A 17,988-nucleotide genomic window follows, 5' to 3' on the forward strand; every position below is an offset into this window, starting at 1 on the left:
GCGAGGTTAAACCTCATCGTTTTCATCTTTGTCAATTATAGAAGTGGTTTCTGTTCAGAGTATCAGGCTGCTTTTATTAGTACTTAACACAGGTATCGGCCCGATACAGAAACCAGTATCGATACTGGTGCATCCCTACTGGATATAGATCAAAGTTAGACATTTACATTTTCTGGACAATATGACATTTAACAGAAAATACAACAGATTTCCTTTTTGGAATAAACATGTTGGCGACTGTGGATAATTTACCATGAATCTGTTTCCAATAGGACGCGGTCTCTAGATTTGTACTTAATATTCCCCAAATAACAGAAACAAGATTTATTTCATAAAAGTCTTTATTCATAAACTTGATGCAAGTTTACAAATTTTTGTTTTTACATTGTCAAAATCACCCTTGCAATAGGAAAAAAAAAAGAAAAAGAAACCAAAGCATGCTTACAGTGCATAACTTTATAACCCGGCCACCGCTGTTAATGATGCAAGGTAAAGAGCTCAATATCAGGCTCATTCAGGCCTCAGATCAATGCATCCGAGACGTCCTTGTTAGTCATAAATGTGTTGGCTTAAGAGAAGCTGCTCTTCACAAATACTCAAAAAAAAAAAAAAAAAAATCAACCTCATGTACGTCTTTCACATAAATCTCAGATGCTGTTATTCACTGGAATCAACCTGGCATCTTTAAAGGCAGGCCGAGAGGATGAAAGATAACCAGCCCACACGTCTCTGTATCTCACTTCTGCACTGATGCAGTGGGGAAACCACAACTAATTATATCTCTAGTCCTTTATAACCACCCCAAACAACCACTTTGTTTCCCACAATATGAGAGGGAGGGGGGGGGAGGTTATACCAACTACTATACTGACATGCAAAAAAACAGCAATATCAAAGGGAAAGGGCAGCAGTTCTCTGAACCTTTCGACAAGCCCAGGATGGGAGCAATGTCTGCTTCAAACGTCTGATCTTTCTCAACAATTCATTAGCAATCTTTAGTCTCGATAATGTGTGGAATGCAGCGAGAAAAACTCTTTACAAGGTCTAAAAGGTAAAACTCGGGTGTAGTTTAACAAAAACAGGGAGGGAGAAAAAAACATTCAATCTGGCCATCAGACACGGCCTGGACCAATCTTAAGCAAAGTTGAGTGTGCAGTATGAATTCCTGAGTTTGCTCGTCCAGAAAATGCAAAGGGTGGGGCTAAACAGTGTGAGCAGAATGGGATGAATAATACGTTACAAACACGTCACAACAGCTAACAATCATGCCTATGGTCTGGTAGTTTGCTTTATCTAAAAACCAATGTTGCAGGAAAGCAAATGCCAGATGAGCAGAACATGAACAAACTTTATCTAAACCAATCTGGTTAGCCATCACTCTGGAACACCACCCCCCCCCAAAAAAAGGAAAAGAAATTAAATTCAGAAATGAGGATTCACTGCAGGAAATTGACAAACTAAGCCTTCTACGCTGGTTATCAGGATGATTTAGTTAAAAGAAAAAAATGCACATAATCACAGAACAACTAGGAAAACATGTCACTGCATTAACTGGAATGCTCCACAGTTTTCTGCATATTACATCAAAGCCTCAGCACGCTGAGGGCCACAGCCACGCTGAGAGTGGTCATGAATATCAAACTAGGGAAGTGGTAATGGGACGAGCTCGAGTTCATTTTGTTGTTTTTTTTTTTTCCTGTGGCAAAGCACGACACATCTTTATTAAACCTGAACAGAAATTGTGGAAACAGAACAGACCCCAGGGTGATCATTCTGGGCGTGAAAATATTAAAACGGAGAAGAGTATTGCTGTGAATCTGCAACTTTGGCTGCATTTTACAGCAGCACTGAGGTCAAAGAAAAGTCAGGAGGTAAAGGTTGCTTTCACCTCAGCCAGCTTTTAAAGTGTGATGTAAATAAAAAGTGAACCAGCTTTAAGAACTTGGAAGGTGACAACAAGTCTGTTCTAAATGTATTGAGTTAAATAAATGGTGCGTGTGTCTGAAAATGTGTCCCCTCCGCTGCATAGCGAGAGTGAGGTTCAGTTTGTCGGAGTGATCTGAGTGGATAAACCTCTGGTATGCTACCGACAAAAGATGAGGTTACCCAAAAATAAGATCTGGATTTTAAATCTAAAATACCTACAGTAGTCATTCGGCTTTTAGAGGGACCTGGTTCACTTCCTTTAGATACTTCACAGGTATCCGTTTTTTTCCTCTTTAGGTTATTTTCAAGAGGTTGTAAGGGCCCTGAAAGTTATGGTCAAAGAATTCAGTAATACAGTCTCTGCTCAGCCAAAGACCTACACAAGGTTACATTATAAACATTTAAATCCTTTAGCAGAAATACAAATTTACATGTTTACAGTGGAGTTAAAATCGATGTTGTTACAGTGTGAAGTGATCCAAACAAGCCTCATCCTCTTCCAGCTGCTGGTTGCGATTATGTTGGTGGGTTTCTCCACATCTGAAAAAAAGCCAGCAGCTAGTTGATCCTCATAACAGCCTGTTCCACAAAACCCTGCAGTAGTCCGTGTATTGTCCTGCCCTTACCAAGGGCTTTAAGCTTTAGGCATGAGGGGAAAATGCAAACTAGCCTTAGAAGAAGCGTTCTGGGTTGTTTTTTTTTCCCTCCAAAAGTGGAGGTCATTAAAAAGATGAGCGCAATATTAGGGCGGGCGGTAATCCGTGGAAGTCAGAGGCAAAGTTTCCCTACCACCAGCATTTTCAAGGTCCTTCCAAGCCATCACTGCATCTTATTAGGAAATGATGCATGCCAGTCTGACATCCAGTTTAAGGTCAGAGAGATAGGGTGTGGCAACTGGAGCGTCAGTGTGCCACGAGTGGAAGAAAAAGCCATGCCACACCTTTTGCACTCAAAGCCGGAGTAACCTGGGCACGCCTCAAAGCCAAACGCAAGGGCAAGTTTGCACAATTTAGTCTGCCAGTTTGATGGGACTTGGAATACAAACATTAGATCGCAGAGATTTAGTTAGAGATGAGTATCTGAAGAAAGGAGGTCAATGCCAGCAACGGTGGTGTCCCAACTTCAGGTGGTGGTGAAGGTATCCGTAGCTATGTGCCTTTTTTTTTTGGCTAGAAATTAAAATAGGAATTTGGTTTCAAATTTAAACTGTCAATGAGAGAGAATAATATTACTAGAAGGATAAAAACAATATTGGTCGCAAAGTAAAATAATCTAAGACATGTGGTCCCAATGCAGGAAAGGCAACAGTCTCTATTAGCCATCCTCCTTCGGGGGTGTGTACCAGCCTAGAAAAAAAACAAACAGCAAGATTAAGAAAAAAAAACTATGATCATCCAAATGTACACTTTACATTGTTTTATGATTTTAAAGTTTAGATGTGGTTCAAATAAAATGTTAGTAAAAACTCCTTTGACCATTCTTACTGGTAAGAACTAAACCCTTATATTGTCTATATACAGTTGTAAAGGTCAGCATGGTGCCTCTGAATATATAATGAATACTCGCCTTTAACCTTCAAAACAAAATAACTAATTTTAAGAAAAGGAGGTTTTTCCGTTTCCTCCCAAAGTCAGAAAGCTCTAACATCAATGGAGACTCAATGGGCTTATAGTCTGATTCTGTATCCACAGATCGTCTTCATATAGTCATGGAAGATGTATATATGGATAAAATCAAACAACACGACATGAACTAACAATGTGCCTCAAATGTATTTATACATTTTAAAGTCGCAACGAAACGGACGTTCCAACCGTTGCAGTTAGGAATCCCCCGGGTGGTGCACGACTTTACACAAGTGAATAAAGTGAATGTGATTGGTCGTTTATCAAGAGGGCGGGATTGTTGTGACGGAACGTTCGCAAGCAAGTTTGACTGTAGCCGGTGTCTCAGAAGCATCTTGCTAACCAGTTAGCAACCAAGTAGCACTTAATTGTTGACTTAGAAATGATTCTCTCAAGGAACGCTATGGACAGCTGAAAGATGCAAGAAGAGGACAGTAGAGGTCGCAGAAGAGTCTCCTCCTTCATACATTTTTTATTTAGAGGAGGAAAACGGGGACGAAGATGTTGTGGAAGAGGACGCCAGGGTGGCAGAAGCTTGGTTTGGTGTAGAAGGCTTCCAGCTGTACATGTTTGAGCGCTTGCCTCGCAACGCTGGCAGTTCTGTTAGCTCTACGCCTGCTGAAGACACAGACGTCCATCCCCGTGAACACTGGGACGGAACTCAATGGGAAAGGAAATTATTCTTATTTCTTACTTCAAAGATTGCGTATATTAACTACGACATATGAATCAAGATGCTGTGGCCGAAAAAATGTGATTAACAGATGACCGTTGATATATGATTGGCCGAATTTAGGTGTACAGGCTGACGTATAACTAACTGGCCTGCATAAGAAGACGAAAAAAAAAACGGATTTTAGGACAGGATTTTATTTATTTTTTTTAATAGAAATTTTCTAAATTTCTGATAAAAAGTATATTAATATACATGTTTAAGCCAGAATGATTTGACATCTAAATAAGATTTCCCTACGATTTAAAATTTTTTATACATACTAAAAATCTTTTTATTTTGATTTTCTGTGGAAGAAGGAAGCAGCACATAATGATTAACTGCCTCTAATCATCATAAGCATTTTTCTTTATCCGTCTGTCACATGCAAGACAGAGGACAGCACATTTTATCTGTGGGGATGCTTTTTTTTTCCAGCAACAAAATATAAAACAAAGTTGCAGACAGTAACATGGCTAACTATGAAACATTTGTGGGGTAATCAAAACCTTTGCAAAGACACTGTATACACAATAATTAGGACATGTTTAGAGCTTTGATTATTTACAAATATCTAACCAGTAAGGATGATGCTTGAATTTTCAACTTGCTTTCCAAGTGAAAAAAACTAAAAACTAAACTTATAAGCTTACTACCTTGCAATTAGCACTCAACAAGGAACAGTATTTAAACTTAAACTTCAGCTTTAAACATGCAATAATTAAATTCGGATAATAAAGCAGCTGCTAAAGTCCTGCTTGGGTCAGATTTTTCAAAAGTGTATCCACCCGCACCCGTAGAGTTCAGAACCGAGACCTGACACGTCACCCGCAAATATTCCCATTTAAAAGCCAGCCGGGACCGCACAGACCAGTAAATAATAAAGCGTACACACAGCCGTTTATAATAACACAAGCAGTGCATGCTGCGGAAGGTTTGCCTCATTACTTAAAAAAATAAACTGTTATCTGGATATTCTTAAATATATTTAAGATGTAGAGTTCATAAATAAGAAAATATAAATAAGTTTCACTCATGCTGTAACTCTGTGATACACGCATTTTGTTCATATATACCCATGCCTGCCCCCTGAAATAATGTTTTTTTTTGCTTATTTCTATCCGTAGATGGACATTTTATACGGGAACACATTGGGTATCTAACCCGATGCAGGAGCACCAGGAAGTAAAAATTATATCAAATTAAAAATGCCTGAACATACAGCACATTGGGCTCCTAGTTTAAAAATCTTTTTTAGAACACACAAATAGTTCACATACTGTTTTTGTATCAGCGCAGCCAAAAGGTTTATAACGCAGTTACAGCTGAACATGTATTCTATTTAAATCTATCATTGCGATGGTGTAAACTTATATGTACATTATATGGTTTAAATAGAATTTTTATAAACACTATCAAAAAGACAGTTTAACACTGAACAATGTCTTTCTAAGCGGTATGCATGCTTGGTTCCCATATACAAGGTCAATAAAATGAAGGAAGGAAACTCTGGGGTTAGATACTCACCATTCTTTTCATGAATCTGAACCAGGGATTTGTAGGACTGCTGTGCTCTGGCGAGATTGTACTGGTTCTGCATAAAGAGAAGAAAATAGCAGCAGGGCTGTAAGCAAAGGCGAAGCTAAGCACAGCTGTGAAATTACAGCACTATATAAGCATTGAAGAAATGTTTATCGGTGGAGAAAATTCTATTTACAGCAACTTAATGCGTTTTTTGTTGAGCTCTGTGACTTCCTGAGGCCACCATTATTTAAATTTAAGATCTAAATCATTTATGAAAATAAAATTACCAAATTAATTTAAAGTAAAAAAAAATAAATCAAAAAACATGTTTTCAGTTTGTTTCCTTGTATTTCAAACGTTGCTGAACTCTTCAATCCACGAGAAGCATCATGTGACACAAGCATTTTTACACCTACTGGTGAATGTCGTCCTTCAAATCATATAATTTATTTGGTTTATAGTCCTTTATAATAATCTCAGAGTGACCAAAGTCTACAAGTACACTCTGACACATTATCTTCCTGTTTGGAAATATTTCTAGTCACTATATTGGTCACATAAGACATTGATGGTGTTGCAACTAAAATTATCACACACTAACCTTCCACTCAGCAGGTAGGAAGCTATAAGTCACATGTCTATTAAGTAACCAACTGGCTTGCTGAACAGATAACGTGACAAATTAACTGGCTAATACCATCTTATTACACTGTTAGTGTTACCCTGTGAGATTACACTTGATCACTGAACCATAATGAATATTTGTCAACAACCATCATTAGCAGGATTAAATAACTGCTCCTTCACCATTTGAAAAATGAATTAATCTTATACATAATTTCTTTGTTTAAATAAAAAAAAAACCTAACTGCCACCTACAGAACAGCAAGCCTCAAAAATCCATGTTTTTTTTTTTTATCAAAGTTTCATCAATTAGGAGATTATCATATAATATTCAAATTATTTTTAAAACAGATTATTTTTCTTTAAAATTCGTTAAGAATCAGCCTAAAATGTATTTTAACGTTGGATTCGAAGACATAGCAAGCAGTCTGTCAACTGTGTTTTGACTTTTATCTTATTTAAAGTCTACTCTCTTTACTGGCTCAGTTTTTATAACTATGGCAGCCACAGCTGGTTCATAGTTCATTTGATTGCTCTTCGCTTCCTTCTCTAAAGTTGCTGCCCTAAGTTATGTTTTGTATGAAACAGTTCAGACTCACTTTATTGGCTCCAAACTGCACTCTGGCTTTTCCTTTGACTAAAGTGGCATTGATCTGCATGATGACAGACTCAATGGAATAGGCACTGCTCCAGCCCTAAAAAAGAAACAAGATTAATAACAGGTTAGAGAAAGTAATAGATGTTCAAGAACAAACAAAAGCAATCAATGGATTATTACATCACATATTTCCATTATAGCTTTAATCAAATAAGCATAACTTCTAGTTTAAAGCATACCTGCTTGGTGAGAAGTTCCATACACAGGGCACCTCCTCCAAGAACGTAACTAAGGGAGAGAAATGTACAACTTAGAAACTAATTAAGCTTTTCTTCTGGAAATAGAAAATGGGGGCAAAAGGCTGATGATGAAAAATGACAGTGGAAGAAAATACAAAGAGTCCATCAAACCACAGAACTTACCCTCCGGAAAGCACTGGGGAAACTACTCTGACGAAAGGTGGATCAAAGGGGAAATTATCCTGTGAAGGCAACCAGAAAAAACGATTTCATTAAAAGACTTCAAAGACTAACATTTCTGAATATTGACATTTATAATGAAATCAGTCTGGCTCACTTTATATGAGAAGTTTAATAAAATGTAATCCATTCCTTCCTTCTCCTTTAGGACCTGTAAATCACTGTGTAAAGGGCTATCAGGATCCACCCTGTTGGACAATAAGCCAGTTAGACCGTGCCTTTATCGAACCGGACAGAAGACACTATGAACAACATTAAGGTACTTACGTTCTCAGTTTGACGTGCCATTCATACAGACTGTCGTTAACAAGCTCAACTGAATAAATCCCTGCAAAAAGAAAATTACATTAAGAAGCAGTCAACTTATAAATCATATTTAAACTTTCAATCAGAAACTATTACTATCTATCCATCTAATTTTAGAGACATTAATGATCAAATATTTAATGAACCAAATGCTTTGAATCATCCGATCCATTGTTCCAAATGTACGTTTGACAACAGAAAAGCATTTGCATAAAAGGAAGTGAAGTTCTTTTTTTATTTTAGAAATATCAGCTGGGTCTGCAGTCCCTAATGCCTATTGTTGTACAATGGACACAAGCCATTTTCAAATTCAAAAATACTTTATTAATATTAAATGTTGCAGTAACTCAGGATTTTTGCTGTTGTAGGTGTTGATAGCTGTAGGCAGGAAGGGTCTTCTGTAGTGGTCTGTCTTGCAAGAGATCTGGAAAAGCCTCTTTTTGAATACACCGTTTAAAAATCTTTTGAAAAGAATGCTGTTTTCCATAGTCTTTATAAAGTTATGAAGAATGCTTCTCTGCTAAATAATCTCCAAAGGTTCCAGAACAGTTTCAAGAACACAGCCAGCCTTCTTTATCTGCTTGTTGAGCTTTTTTTAGGCAAACAGCTCTGATGCCGTTACCCCAAAAGGTGGAGGAAGACACAAACTCTCCACAACAGACTTAAAGAAGATATGCAGCATCTTGCTGTAAATGCAGAATGACCTAAGCTTCCTTAGGAAGTACAATCTGCTCTGTCCTTTACTGTTGTTAAGGTGAACACCAAGGTAATTATACTCCAGTTCTTCTCTCATGATTTGAACAGGATTCAACTTGTTCCCGTTCTTCTGAAATCTACAATCATATCCCTTGTATTTCAGGGTCAGATGATTGTTACCACGCCATGCCACAAAGCAGTTCACCAGCTCTCTTTACCCAGCCTCTTTCACATCTTTGATGCACCCAAAGACTGCACAGTCATCTGAGTATTTCTGCAGGTAACAGGACTCTGTCTGGTACTGGAAGTCAGACGTGTATAGAGTAAAAAAGAAGGGACAGAGTACTGCCCCCTCTTTTGCTCCTGTACTGCTAACTACTTGATTAGACACTTAACCCTTCAGTCTAACAGTCTGTTTGTCAGGTAGTCTTTGCTCCAGGGGATTGTCGATGCCTCCACCTGAGTCTTCTGAGGTTTCTCACAATGTAAGTCAGGGTGTGTTTTAAATGCAACAGAGAAAAGAGAACAGGACCTTCAGTATTGCCTGCTTTGTCTAAATGACAGTGGGTTTGTTAAAGCAGTTGTATGATGGCATCATTAACTCCCAACTCCATGATGACAAGCAAACTGCAGGGGGTTCTGATAGCTGCTTGTTTGTTTCCAAAGTTTTGTTGTCTCAGGCACAGCGGCTGAGTAACTGTTGGAACGTTGGAAGTGTAGCAGAGAGTGAACTGTGATTAAAATCATCAGTAATTGCCACAAATGGAATTGGCTGTTGTGTCTGTAGTTTAGCAACAATGGACCTGACAATGCAGTCTCTGGCAATGGCAGAAGGTGGAATGTAAACTGTTACTTACAGACCATTGGTGAACTGTTTGGGCAAATAATATGGCCGAAAAACAACTGCACACAATGCAATATCTGGGCTCTACTGAAAAATCTTCACAGTAACACGTCCTCGATGACATCATCTGTTGCTCATAAGCACTCCCTGCCCACCTCCTTTAAGTTCCCATTCTACTTTAGATCAGAAAAACCTGGCAGAGAGATGCTGGAGTATGAGATATAATCCTGCAGAACTGTGGTATTCCTGCTTGTTTTGACATTTTTCTTTTAGAGGAAAATGACTTAAACAGAACTGAAAAGGAAATTTATAAAGTGTAGGAAACCCATAAAATCTTGCTAATATTTACACCTTAACCTAATGAAACAATTTGCTTTTCAGATGAAAAACATTTCTACCAACTTTGGAAGTTCAGATGAGGTTAACAGAACTCTGGAAGAAGAAAAGGAAAGTCAGCGCAAAATTCCTCATCCAACTATGAGGTAGAGCATTCAATAGTCAGGAAGAGAAAAGAACAAGGTCTCTGTGATTTCTGCATATTTGAACCATTTCCTTCAATTTACACATGAGGAAAAGCTTCATGTGGTGTACATACCTGTCTTATAACTCTGAGACCGATAGATCTCTCTAAGTTCCTTCATGAGACGGTCAGAAGCCTGGACCGAACCAGAAACAGCTCCCTGCAAAATTCAACACAACAAAAACATTTGTACAAAACATTTGAGAGGAAGAATGTATTTGCTGCTCTGGCTGATGATATCTACTCTACATCATTGAACTACTTTAGAAATCGACAACAAATATATTTATTGAAACAAAATTGGGTTATGACACAAAAGTGATTGATTTACAAGTTAAAGGCTATTTGGACTCATTTCAAAAACATAATCTGAATGATTATAGAGATTATTAGAGATCTTTGATGAAACTAAGGTAAATTCAACACATGTTGATACCTTAAATGCAAAAACTGGAAATGAGAACACAAACTTCATAGAAGCAGGTGACATTACCATCCATTGAGGATATACAAAATGTAATAGATACAATTAAAATTTTAGAAACTATTGATCTGTATTTAAACGTTATGTGAAACTAATGTAAAATATCTACATTTAGAGGCAAATAAACAAGGACTTACATTTAAGTGGTCCTGTCTCTGGTTCTTTCGGATCTTCTCCAGGATCGCCAAGTTCTCTTTCTCAATCCCGTCGTCTTCAGACTTCTTCCCATCCACTGGCTCCTCCTCTTTCATTTCATAGTGGTCCAGGTCCTCGATATCCTGACAAGTTATTATCAACATTAAGATATTTGATAACTGCCCATTAGAGTAGAGTGTGGGTAACAGGTAAAAAAAAAAACTAATGAAATCTACTTATCCTTCTGAACAACAATGACTAAAACAGAAATACATTATATAAACATCAGCACGACTTTAACATTTGAATAATATCAAAAGAATAGTATTCACATAAAGACATAAGGCAGCAAGGAGAGCAGACAGCATGTTTAGACCAGAGATAATAACTTACTTCCCCCATCTCTTCCTCCTCTTCCTCTTCAGACGTGACCTCCTCTGTCCCATGCTGCACAGACAAACAAGAGTTTTAAGAAAACTGCTTTAGTCTGCAAGACAGCTGATGAGTCCATCTAATGAAACCCCCGATTAAAAAAAAAGTATAGTTTCTGACCGACAACATTTACAAAACAAAAGTCTTGAAGAAAATATAACAAAGCATTTAGGCTTAAGAAAAAATCTCGACTTTAATCTGACTTTCAAATTTGTGTCGTGACTCAGTTTGAATTGATCATATGATGCCCTCTTACACATTTGCTACTGCCTTTTTGTCATAGTTAAAGGTTTTAGATCAAGATTTTATATATTTAAATATCTGGAAATAAATTACTTTCAACATAAACTTTAAATCCTTTCACTTGTATAGGCTAGACACTGATGACAAGCTTCCACACAGTACTGTGGTTTTTCATTCACTTCCTCTTTCTTTCCTGTTGAAATCGTGGATAATGGTTCTCACCATTTCTCTCTGGAAACCAAGGATTTAGAAATGAGTTTCTGAACTGAAAAATCTGAATGACTGTCTCATATCAGTTTTTAAATCTCTTCAGCTCTGGGCATTGCTTATAGTGATTCATGTTATCAGATATGGAAGGTTTAAGTGATTACCTGATCCTACAGGTCTGGCTATGGATACTGAAAGTGATCACAGCAAATTTATGAGTTAACCAGGGAGGCCATTATACTTCCAAATATCGCTAGGTTTTGTATTTTGTATTGTTTTTCCCCATTGATGAATTAAATTAGATTGTTTTTACTGTCTTTTGTATTTAGCCTGATCTTTATCTTATAATATCTGGTTGATGATCTGAAAAAAGAAAACATCTCAATGTTAAAACCCTTCTTTAGAACACCCATTCTGTTTTAAAATTTCACTTCTTGAAATGTATAATAAATTAAGTTACAGGAACTTTGTTCAAATAAACCACACATTTATTACATTAGTATATAATCATAGTTTCAGGAACATCACATGCAGATTTACCACTTATTGTCGTGGCTTTCATCAGTCTAATTAATATATGTGGAAACCACAGGACTCATGATTTTTTTTGCAGCTTAAATATCCCTTTTTATCATTAGAATAATCATCAGTATCAACAGCATCTATAGCTTTTTCTTTCCTTTATGGCTCTAACCAACACACACACAGAATGCTTTCTGTATTACTTTAAATCCGTTTAACCAAATATTCTCACAATGAGCCATGTTTAGGTGAGGTTATCTGCACAAATACATAAAGCAGAATAACTTAATTTTTCTTCTTCAGCAATAACTTTTGTTAAAGGAGAGTAATTCAAATAGACTAAGCTTAAACCTACAGAAACAGAAATTAATGTAGGATATTATTAATTTCCTTGTTGAACACCCTAAAAAGTAATATAACAACTCTCTAATAAAATTAAAACCTTGCAAGTGCCTAATTTGCTTATATGCTGGGGGAGGTAAAACAGATTTACCATTTTTAATAGTAATATTAACCAAACTGAAGCCCTGTAAGAATTACTGGGATATTTTTAAAATTGGGAGTGAATTAAAAGCAGCCCCCTGGTTTCACCAGTATACGCTGGAGACACTCACCTTACGGTCTTGTCCCACTGGTCCTGCAGGCAGGGGCTGGTCTAGCATCTCTACATCAGGATGCTGAGGAAGGTTGTACAACCGACAAAGGTCGCAAATCAGTTTTTTTAACTGCTGCAAAAGCTAGAGGGGAAAAGAACAACGACAGAGATAAAGATTTAGATAAACCAATCAGGTTTGCAAATGCCACTAATAGCCCATCTAAAAAGCAGAAGTCACTACCTAAGATATAGTGTGAATATTTTATTCCAAAAATATTTTATTTTTTACAAATCCAAAGGCTTGTCACTGTAACCAGTAAGAGATTACATTGTTTTGTTTGTTTTTTTGCAAATAAGTGAATTTTAGAAGCTATTTCATTTCAGTACATGAGAATATGAAGCAGGATGACCCTAGAGTTTGAAAATACATTCAAAGATAAGTTTGCAAGGGTATAAACTAGGGGTGGCTAATGGTTACTTTGAATTAAATAGTTTAAAAACTATTTTAAAAAACTTGATAAATTGTCAAAATAAAATTTTTTCCTCTTCTTTGTTTTTGTTTATTGATAGATTAAAAAGGATCACTGAGAGGTGTTAAGTCATATAAATCACACTTCTTTATGTAACTGGTTCTTCCTGAATAAACCTTTTTCAAATTTGTATAGTTTTAAGCAGCAGTATCTGTGGAGATATGATTATTTTGGCTCAAAGACAACAAGTTATTTGAAAAAGACTGAAGAGGTAATGAGATAACCCCCAAAATCATCAATATTACCATAAAATAGCATGATAAAATTTTAAGCCCATATCGCCCTGCCCTGGTATAAACACAAAAGTTTCTATATCCAGTACTGTCAACAACTGAACCTGAAACCTTTAAAGGCTACCATCTACTTGCATGATCTCTTTAAGGCATAAATATATGTCAATATTCTTTTATAATAACCTTATGCAATTGAAAGCTATGTTATTGCTAATTCCATAACTGGAATAAAATGTCAGTAGTGTCCGGAAACACCAACAGTTTCAGCTCCAAAGTTTCTTGTAATATTTGTTCTAATTATATGGATCTAAACTAAAATGTTGAACTGAAAAATAAGTGCATTCAGTAAAATCCCTCATTGACCAAGTTCAAGTGAAGTGATACTGACACTGTGTCTTTAGACAACATTTTAAATGCTAGTATTCACTCTTAAAGGTTAGTCTGCTACCAGCTAGTATGTCTTTGCAAATTGGTGCACTCAAAAATTGCCCCACCAAGACATCTGTGTGCAGAAAAAAAGATCTTATCTACTTACAAAAAAAAAATACTTCCTTTCTATCTGGCATACATCTACTGCAGCTCAAAACTGGCAACAGAACAATAGAAGACGTTTCATGCCATTTTGGTTACTATAAAAAAAGAAATAAAATAAAGGCAAACAAATTGTACAACCCTCAGCATTAATGAACCAGAAATAACATCTATAAGCCCAGTAGGCCTAAAGTGGAGACATTATGAGGACTGGTGCAGTAAGAAGGACTTGACATTTTAACCCAATTAAAAACAAGCAGTTTTTCCCCTCTCACTTTTTAATCAGACGGTTCTCTTGAAGCAGTGAGGAGAATCAGGTTCCAAGTAGCTTTAGAACAACAGATGTATTTTTAAACCTCTCTTTTATAATCCTACTATTTTTACTTTTTGCTCGTCCACAGAGATCTTCTGCTTTGAACAAAAAGAGCTGATTTCGTTAGTTTTGTTTGTCAAATCAAAACTTAAGAACTTTAAAAAAAAGAAGAAATGCTTTTTCTTTCATCCAAAGGTGAATGTCTGTGAGTCACACAGGATCTACCTGCAGTTTCCCTTTTTTTCTAATCATTATTAGCACTTTAATGTGTGTTTAAGTGAAAAAAACAAAATTTTTGTATGTAAAAGATTCAATAGGGTTTATGGTATATGATGTTAGTGGAAATAATTTTTGGGGGAATTTAAAAGCCATTTCAAAATGACTGAGATATATATATATATATATATATATATATATATATATATATATATATATACACACACACACACACACTCACACTAAAACATGAGTAAGATTAATATTGGGTGTTAAGATCAGCCCGATGTGTTTAGAAATAACCAATATCAAAGATAATACATTTTTAATCCCTAGTGTTTAGTTCTGCTTCTAAATTTCGCATGGAATTATTAAAAAGAAAAATCTGATCTGTCAATTTCATTTTTCACACCATTTGTGTTGGATTTCTAATTTCTAATTCCAACATTAACATCTTCTAATACGTTTCATTTCATGGCCATGGCCCAAGCAGCGCAGCAATGAGGGATGGTTGACTGTAGTCACATACCATCTCCTTAAAGTGGACAATTAGCAGATTAAAGAATGTAACTATGAATCATTTCCTAACAACATGTGAGAAAAGTCTTAAATTTAACTCAGAGTTTTCTGATGTAAAGGACCAAAGACAGAGAGATATAATCAGCCCCTGTATGAACAGAATGTGTAAAGTATCCGAATCCTAATGAACCATAACAGACAGTTTGTCAGATTATCCTTAGAAAGAAAAGAAGCACTGTTAGAACTTGTTCAATGCAGCAGTTTAGATAAGTCAAGGTGCATATACCTCTGGAATACCATGAAAACATTTTGAAAGGGGGTAGAAATAAGACATTTATTGTAAGTTACGTTTATTTTTAAAGGATATTTCACATTCTAACCCACTTAGAGCTGAATATTAAGGTGTATTCGGATTAAGACAATCAGCACTGACATCTTGAACTTTTCTCAATAAGCTGAGGTGTTCAGGTGAACCTTTCCTACCAGGGTGCTTCCTTTCCTCACATCTTCCAGCCTCTCCAGAACCTGGGCCAAGCTCGGATCGTCAGAGTCCACAAACCATATTGGTGGCGTAGATGGATAAGATTCCTGAAAACAAAAAAACAACAGAAGATTAAAAAATAATAAATAAAAACGCCCAACATATTAAATATACATATACTGTATTATATGTATATAAACATGGTTTTGTCGCAGGATTACACCTTTAGAAAATGCACGAAGAATACTGATGAATATCAGAGACGACATTCGAAAGCAGTGCGCATCGTTAGCCTGATGCTAGTCCAAAAACATTTATATTCACATTTCAAACTGTTCTGAAAAGACAATTTAGTAAACACCGAGAGATTATGGATTCCTAGCTTTAACTTCATGTTTGATTTAAGAGGTTAATAATCTAACGTTTGTTCGTTAAGTAGCATCAAGGGAAGAGTATTACGAGCTAAACCACCCAAAACACACGAGTTTTTGACTACTTACCGTAATGTTGCAGTGGATAATCAGCAACTTTTCTCCAGTTACATTAAACTGGCAGCTTAGCTCGTCGGGCTTCCAATCAATTATCCTGAATCGTTCGTGATTTGGATCAAAAATGGACTCCAAAAACTTCAGCTCGGCCTTCAGCCCCGACACCGACATCTTCCACACATCTCCGGCTGGGCCGCTGGGGAGGGCGAGAAGTCAGGACTTAGCTTTTAGCTAGCTAGCGCCACATAAACTTCAGGGGAAACTGGTCTTAAATAAACTAGATAATGGCTGACTCAGCCGCAGGGTTCAGCGGAATATCCAACAGTTAAAACTCTTGTTCGGATAAATTCTACGGTATTCGAAAAAAAAACAAAAAACAATTTGCTAATGAATTAGCTAGCACTAGCTAGCCTCTGGTTTGCGTTTGGAAACAGCGCAGTCCTTAGCAAACTGCTAGCGTTGTTGTTGTCTTTCCGTCTATTGTTGTTCCCCGTCTATGTTTAACAACATTTAAATGTTCTAACGCTGTCCTCTGGTCGTCTTCTCCCAATCCTGTCCTGGCAGTTCTTTAAAGTGCAATAGAGCAGGAAACTACGAGACTATCTTTACGATCTGAGTCAATATCCTGCTGTAAGTGCAGTGTTTTTCATCCCTGTGTGACTGTGGCTGGCCTCTAGTGGGGTTTAAAGATGGCGTTTGCCAATCTCCCCGTTCCTGCACAATCCCACAATGCAGCGCGTTCCCACTTCATCAGTGTAAGAAAATTAAAGTTTATGACAGAACATTATGTGGTTTTACCCTTGTTTGAATGTTAAATTAGGTGGATTATCCTTCTGCAGAGATTGTTTTACTGCTTATATTAATTACCACTCATTAATGTGTTTCAAGATATAAATATATCAAACACAGTATCAATATTTCAGTACTTTCTTTATCAAGATATAAAAGCCAACATAGATTAATAGCATATAGATTTGTTTTTTCTATTTTGCAGTTTGTTTGTTTTTTTTTTTTTTTTGCATGTAGCAATGAAAACACAATATTTAATATTATATTGTTAAACAGTTGGGCTGCTCAGTGCAACAGTGGGTAGCTGCTGCCTTGCAGCAAGAAGGTTGTGGGTTCGATTCCCAGCCTGGGGTCTTGTTGCATGGAGTTTTCATGTTCTCCCTGAGCATGCGTAGGTTCTCTCTGGGTACTCCGGCTTCCTCCCACAGTCCAAAAACATGACTGTTAGGTTTATTGTCTGTGAATGGTTGTTTGTCCTGTTTGCCTCTGTGTTGCCCTGCGATGGACTGCCGACCTGTCTAGGGTGTACCTTGCTCGTAGACAGCTGGAGATAGGAACCAGCACCCCTTGCGACCCCCTTGACCCCCAGAGTGTCAGAAAATGGATGGATGGATGTTGAACAGCTACAGTGATATTGGTAAATTCTAAATGTTACTAAACCTCAAACTTGAATTTAGGAAAGTAAAAGTGAGATTTTGGCTTTCAAAGGAGAATATCTATGTGTGTACATATCGGGCAGCTATTAGTGTACAGAATTATTATGCAATTATTTAGTTTCACTTGTTTATTTTCATCCATTTAAGTGAGAATAATAAGCAAACAACAAAACATTTCTGACATAAAAAAAAACATAATGACCAAAGTTGCTTCCCTTCTTTTGAATAACAGTTAACAGCCCTCCATCCATTCACTCTGTCAGGTTTTTGATCTGTTGATCGTTTTTGTGCAGCAGCAACCACAGCCTCCCAGTCTCTGATCAGTGATGTGTTCTGCTTTCCTTCATCATAAAGGGCCACCTGTTTTCAATTGGGCTTAGGTCAGGTGAAGAAGGAGACCACATCATCGTCTTTCATCTGTAAGGCCTTTATTAGCTGTCGACACAGTGAAGTATTACGATGCAGGCAAAGGAGCATCATCTTGCTTGAAAATCATGATCTTCTTGAAAGATGTAGACTTTTTCCTATACCACTGCTTAAAGCAGGGGTCCTCAACGTTGTCCAGGCCAAGGTCCCCCAAGCTGATGGCAAGATGGAGCGGGGACCCCCTAAATATATAAATTGTATGAAATATATATAATCAAACTGGTCCTATAGTCACTCTATTGTAGATGTATTCAAGTAACGAAAGTAATTTAGCCCTGGAATTATCTAAGTTTTTCTGGTTCTGATTCCTGGTTGCTGGGACAGGTGTTGTAAA

The 17,988-nt window shown here is 36.9% G+C and overlaps 1 protein-coding gene across 1 annotated transcript; it reads right to left on the reverse strand.

Annotated features, from left to right (window-relative positions):
• Nucleotides 1-323: 323 nt before the first annotated feature.
• LOC107095437 (ubiquitin-conjugating enzyme E2 Q2-like) lies at nucleotides 324-16,471 on the reverse strand. Its single transcript, XM_015391544.1, has 13 exons — nucleotides 15,796-16,471; nucleotides 15,298-15,402; nucleotides 12,492-12,614; nucleotides 10,867-10,920; nucleotides 10,476-10,616; nucleotides 9,930-10,014; nucleotides 7,756-7,816; nucleotides 7,586-7,676; nucleotides 7,432-7,490; nucleotides 7,249-7,297; nucleotides 7,011-7,106; nucleotides 5,791-5,857; nucleotides 324-3,272 (listed from the first exon to the last, which is right to left on the reverse strand). The coding sequence occupies exons 1-13, from the start codon at nucleotides 15,952-15,954 to the stop codon at nucleotides 3,241-3,243; spliced, it is 1,122 nt and encodes a 373-aa protein (XP_015247030.1). The 5' UTR covers nucleotides 15,955-16,471; the 3' UTR covers nucleotides 324-3,240.
• Between the last annotated feature and the right edge of the window lie 1,517 nt (nucleotides 16,472-17,988).

The sequence above is a fragment of the Cyprinodon variegatus genome, unplaced genomic scaffold (assembly GCF_000732505.1).
Source record: "Cyprinodon variegatus isolate N-32 unplaced genomic scaffold, C_variegatus-1.0 Scaffold22, whole genome shotgun sequence".
In the NCBI taxonomy this organism is placed as follows: Eukaryota; Metazoa; Chordata; class Actinopteri; order Cyprinodontiformes; family Cyprinodontidae; genus Cyprinodon; species Cyprinodon variegatus.